The sequence below is a fragment of the Crocodylus porosus genome, unplaced genomic scaffold (genome assembly GCF_001723895.1).
Source record: "Crocodylus porosus isolate Cpor-Errol unplaced genomic scaffold, CroPor_comp1, whole genome shotgun sequence".
NCBI lineage: Eukaryota > Metazoa > Chordata > Crocodylia > Crocodylidae > Crocodylus > Crocodylus porosus.
Window position 1 is genome coordinate 52,195,423 of NW_017728949.1, and position 6,013 is coordinate 52,201,435.

Below are 6,013 nucleotides of genomic sequence, written 5' to 3' on the forward strand. Positions count from 1 at the left end.
TTCCATCTCTGCCTTGGCCTTCCTAACTGCCCCGCTACATCCCTGAGCAACTACAGAATAGTCCTCCCTGGTGATGACCCCTTCTTTCCACTGGGTATAAGCCTCCTTTTTAGCATATACATATACAAGATGAACAGAAATAAAGATCTTCAAAGTGCTTGATGCAGCCTGCATAGGGCAACATGTCCAGTGTGAGTACACTTGAGAACAAACCTTGTCCCACGCTGCTCTCTTCCGTTACACTCTTTTTGAAGCAGGCTGCTAGCTTTTAAATTATGCAGATTTGGTGTAAAAACTTCCTTGCTTCCCAGTCTGTGTCTCCTACACCAGATCAAGGCTTTACAGCAAGGGGATCACTGAAACTAGATCTCCTTCCAGACCAGGGAAGACCATATTTTTTCTGTCTCTCTCTTCATGGGTTTTTACAGGGAAAGGAGCCTTCCTGTGGTTTCTGTAATGATCAGTTGGGTATGTTGAATCTGTGTATCTGCCTGGTCATTTGTCCCTGGACAATGCCATCCGTGGTTGGCACTTGGTTAGCTGGTTGGGTGCTTTGTGGAGGTTTCATATGCGCTATTGTGCAGTTCATGTTGAACTGGGTGTATTAAATCGTGCACTTAAAATAATTGCAGGTTGGTTCATATATGCAACTTGACATCAGACAAATTAATTGGGTTCTAGATTTTCTAGCAGGAAAATTCATGTCTAAAGGCATCTTCTGGATTTCTTCCTGCTCTTCCTCCAAAAATGAGCTGCTGCTTTTCCCTGATAGAAGGATGGGTACAGGTGGAGGTTTTCTTCAACTATGCCACCAGCTGCTTTGATTTCCTATGTGACAGATCGCTGGGCTACTCCAAAATAGTTCTGTGGGGTCTGGTCTTGTGTTTGTTGTCAGACTGTGTTTCATGTGATATTTTATACTTCAAAGCTAAGTTTCCCAAATCCAAGAGTAAGCTCTTACAAATCAGTGACACACTATCGTCCTGAGGAGTTGAATCAGGATAGTACTTTCTTTTGGGGAAAGGTTAGTTGCACCATGTCAGTTCTGAGAGCTTTCAGGCTTGCTTTAGACTAAGAACGATGTCTCTTTCTGTTACAGGTGTGGTGAAACGGTCACTAAACGTGAACAATTTAACGATTTGTCCATTGACCTTCCTCGAAGAAAGAAGTTTCTTCCTTCCCGGTCCATTCAGGATTCCCTTGATCTCTTTTTTAGGGTATGTAATGCTACTATTTTCATCTCAGTACATGTACATACCCACATATGTGCATGCTCCCACCCCCCCACACTGTATAGTTGAAACTAACAGGACTTAATTCTGCGTTTTTGCTAAAAATGAGAGAGAGGGTGTTTCTTGCACCACTCTTACTGGGCCTTTCTAACAGGGGATGTGGGCATGAAATACATGAGCTTGCACTCCTTTGTGGAGATTGCAGTGAGAAGTCCTGTACATTAGTTGTGTTCAAAGTGTTGCATAGACAATATCTGAGCTTTGCAGTGCTCCTGACACTTTACAACAGTGTTAGTGTTTACCCCCTTGTAGAGTCGTAGGGCAGCAGCCAGGCAGGGAGGAGCATGAGCCTGCATGTATCTCCTCCTTCAAAAGATCTCATGGCACCCCAGGGTGCCCTAGAGCCCTGGTTGAGAATCACTAGCTTATGTCATTCATTTTCTGGTGTGTCTTGTTGAAATAAAATGAGAGTTAATAAATAAGCCTTAAAGATGACTACTCTCTTCAGAGAAACCTAGTGGACTGCAGAAGCCATCTGATTGTTTGATTCATTGTCTGGTCTTTGGTTTGCCTTGTCTTAAATAGGCAGAGGAGATTGAGTATTCCTGTGAGAAGTGCAATGGAAAGTCCGCCATTGTCACACACAAGTTCAACAGGCTTCCGAGGTAAGTGGATAACTCTGTTGATCCCCCCTTGATTCGAGTCTTCCCTGAATCTGCCCAGTCTTCCAAGACACCAGCGGTCTCTGGTTTTTTGTTTTTTTTCCCCCCCATTCCTCATACCGTTATTTCTTGTCTTTTTAGCTGTTAAGTAAATCATTCTGTGTGCTAACACTTAAAATTTGTTGGGCTTGGTGGGCTGAACTGGGGGAGAGACAGCTCAGACTGCCTCCCTCAGGTTCCGTTTCTGGATTTCTGATTTTCCGCAAAATGAAGAGGTTTTGCCCACTGATGTAAGAATATCAGAGATGCCAGACTGGGTCTAAGCACAGGTCCAGCTAGCCCATTATCCAGTCTCTCACAGTGCCAGAAAGTGGGCGCTAAGGAAGAGTATGTATATAAAGGCAAGGATTTCTTAGGGTGGTGTCTTTTCTTGGACCTACTGTGTAGTTGGGATAAAGTTACACAAGTTTTTGAATGTAAGACATCCTTCATCAGGGCTGGACCATCACAGCTACAACATCACTCTTGCATTACAGTATTTAGGACGTATCCAGACTTATCTGTCCCCTACCTCTATCCCCCTTTGGCTTCCAGCATTCAGAGGCCTATGGATATTGAGGTTGCACCCCCAACTGCCATGTTGAATACCCACTGACAAACCTGTTCTCAAAGAATTTCTCCAGGTCCCTTTTGAAACTTTTGCTTAAACTTTAGGAATTTGTCAGAAGTGACGTTGAAAAGATGCTGTTTTCCATATGCTCGCGCAAGGAGAAGAGCTGTCCAGTTGAGCTCAGCAGCTGCTTCTTTCCTCCTTGGCACTTGTGGTTTTACCTCACAGTGACTGGGGCTTTGAGGAAGTGAGCAGAGCTTTTCTGATAAATCACTTTCTCTCTGAGAAGTCAGAGCCTGACAGATTCTCCCAATAAAGGCACTGTTGCAATAGAAATCCTAGTACCACTGCATAGCTGCTGCCTGGTCTAAATAGAGAGCACTAATAGCTGTGCAAGGCAGAAGATTTCCCACAGGACAAAAGCACGTGTTTGTGAAGAGGACCATGCTCATGCCTGTCTTCTGGCTTTGTTCAGAGCAGTTTCTTAGCTCGGCCATTCTCTGGGAGAAACAAGGGCCTGAATAAAAGCCAGTTGGCTTCAGTTCAGTCTGGATTAGAGTAAAATGATGCTGATTTTTTGAAGTAGGAATCCTTTCATTGGGAAAGTCTGCCTGTCCTCACCACCACAGGGTGTTTCCCTGGTCTGCAGCACTGGTGTCTTGCTAGAGAGCAGTAGTGATCAGACTGCGCAACCCCCCTCCCCGCTTTGGGTACACTGTATCTGTGCTTCTTGTTTTGTCCTAATGATATTACTAGACTTATAGATCCCAACTAGCCCAAAGTCCAGGGACTGTGGGGGTGACACCTATACGTACCTCAGACTTCCTCCCTAGCATATAACAGTCAGTCATGGCATTCAGAATCTCATCACAAAAATGAGAGCCTGAGCTAAAATTAAAATATATTTGAAACTGAGGTGAGTATATTCTGTAGAAGAGCAAACTGGGTTTCAGGTGTCTCTTCGTTTCCACCTTACCTGCGCTCTGGTCTTGACCTTCATGGAGCTAATCATGCCTCCCCTTTTATATCTTTCAGGGTCTTGATTCTTCACCTGAAACGATACAGCTTCAATGTAGCACTCTCCCTCAATCACAAAGTTGGGCAGCAGGTGGTTATACCAAGGTACTTGACCTTGTTATGGCACTGCACAGAAGGCACCAGGCTGCCACATACTCTGGGCTGGAGTGCACATTCTGCAATGTAAGTGTGCAACATTGAATTGGTGATGGTGGTAGATCCCAGGCTATTAAGCGCCCAACGCATCAGGGAGTCTGTTGCCCTGAGCAGTTATGTATCAGGTGTAGTCCCCATCCAACCTTTGCTTGGCACCCTCTTGTAGAAGAGCCCCATAGAGGCAAGAGAGGATTACATCTCATGATGCAGCAGGGCTGGCTTTGGAGACTTGAAGCTAGGATGGGACACTGTCTGCAAAATAACCTGTGCAATGGTGCTGGGCCAGGCTCTGGAGGATGGGCTGTGTGCTAGGAAACTGCTGTCAGTACACACTGTAATTCAGTGTCAGCTGCAGTGCAGATGCTCTGTTGCAGTTAGCTTTGTGTTAGGCACACCTTGGCTTTTGCCATGGGATGTCACTTAGTGTCCGGTGTATACTGACTTTCCCTAACACCCCCCCCACCACTCCCGGTCATTTATTCATTTATAAAGCTTTTCCACAGTGTTTATCATCCTAGTATCCAGGCACTTTACATAGTATATTTGTCCTCGTAATACATCTGAAGCAGGGAATATGCATCCCTGGCCCTCAGTTTCCCCCTATAAAAGTGAGAATCATTTGCCTGTTGCCCCAGGATGATTCATCAGTTATGGAGTTAGCCTGCTTCGCATCAAGGGCATGCTGCTGGCTTCTATTCAGTCCCACAGTGAGGTAGTGTAGTTAATCCATTCAGCCATGGCATATTTATTTCAGATATAGTCTTGAACATAGAGAGCAGCATTTGAGGTTAACACAAAGGGTTTTCAGCATCTGTTTTAGTAATCGGCAGTTCTAACCACTGACCAGGACAAAAATATCTTCAAGCATCTTTGGGAGGATGGTATTTCTAGTAGGTTTTAATGGGACTCACATTTTTCAAGCCTAATGTTTCCTCCTGATTAGCTGGAAAGATGGAATCCAGTTGCATCATCAGTAGGCTGGAAGAGCAGTCTTTTGTTGGGGGCAGTCTTCTATGTTGCTTGGACAAGGCTGAAACAATGGCAGTCCCCTGACAACTGTAGGTGTGAGGAACTAGGGGGTGCTCAGGTGAGGTTGCAGTGGAATGAGAAATTTGAGGAGAAGCTGAATTAGAATAATTGATGCAACCTGCCAGAGGAGGTCATGGTTTTCAGGTCCTGAACATGCATACGTAGCAGGTGAGTTCTGTAGGGTTTCTTCTATGTGTATAAATATGGCAATAAGTGCTTTGCTTTTTTTAATAGATCTCGACCATTGAAAGCCTCTCAGATGGTGAATTCCTGCACCATGATAAGCACTTCCACACCTTGTAGGTGAGTTGCAATTCCACAATTTTGTCTGTGAGGGAGTTCTCTGAAAAGCTCCTAGCGTGGTTACTTTTTTTTTTTCCTTGCCTTTCTCCAATGCTGTGGGATCTTCTTTATATCCATTCAAATCCCCTCTCGTGTTTTTTGTTTTTACTTATTTACTGCTTTTTCACCCCGTGTGGAATTAAAGGGTGAAACTTGTTGCCACCAGATGTGGTGGAAGCTGAGAGTTCAGCCAGATTCGCCAGGGGTTCAGACACATTCTTAGAGAAAAGGGGCATCAGGAGCTATTCATAGTTTTGTAGTTGGTAGGGTCAGAAGGTGTGGGAGGGTGGTTCCGAGGTAGCCACCCCTCCCTGCGTCGGGACTGCCTCCCGCTGGCTAAGGGTCTCTCACCTGTGGTCGCACGCGTCTGACTTGCCTGGCATGACTTTGATTGTAATCTGGTTCAGTTTTCGAATGTCTGGCATGTGCCAGTCCAGAAGTGAGACTCCTCCCGTTCATGGGGTCCTGTCGATGAGGGCTCCGCCTCCCCTACACCCTCGCCCGTACCGCCAGGATGCTGACCGCCAATCTGGGCTGGTCACTCGTCAGAATAACGATCAATACGTCCGTAAAAGAAATGCAAAGGTCAACACAAAGTTCACAGCCAGGGATTCCCTAGAGCCAGGGGCAGCTTGGTCTCTCAGCCGCCTTCCACGGTATTACCCTGTATGCTGGGGTGCTGGCACCCTTTCTCTGGCTCTCTTTGAGCTCTTCAGCCCTCGCCAGGGCTTCCGGAGGCCATTCGGTCCTCCTGATTATGGGTGAGGCAGTTTCACCGTCTGTGAGTGCCCCCATATTACTGTATATACGGTTCTCGGCTCCTGCCGGGTCTAGCCGCTCCAGGCCGCATCAAACAGTCTGCCGCCTCACTGGGCCGCTTGACTTGGCTCCCGTGCCCCGTTGGGTTTTACCCTTACCCCAGAAGGTCCTGCCGCGTCTCAGGACGGCTCGCATCCGCCCACGTG

At 46.4% G+C, this 6,013-nt stretch overlaps 1 protein-coding gene across 3 annotated transcripts in view; it reads left to right on the top strand.

Annotated features, from left to right (window-relative positions):
• The window catches only part of USP37 (ubiquitin specific peptidase 37), a 46,807-nt gene that overhangs the window by 16,322 nt on the left and 24,472 nt on the right, over positions 1 to 6,013 (top strand). For all 3 annotated transcript variants that reach the window (XM_019553885.1, XM_019553887.1, XM_019553886.1), the window contains 4 exons: positions 1,100 to 1,217; positions 1,818 to 1,897; positions 3,540 to 3,704; positions 4,941 to 5,009. In XM_019553885.1, the coding sequence (XP_019409430.1) occupies positions 1,100 to 1,217; positions 1,818 to 1,897; positions 3,540 to 3,704; positions 4,941 to 5,009 (432 nt within the window). The remainder of the gene's footprint in view (positions 1 to 1,099; positions 1,218 to 1,817; positions 1,898 to 3,539; positions 3,705 to 4,940; positions 5,010 to 6,013) is intronic.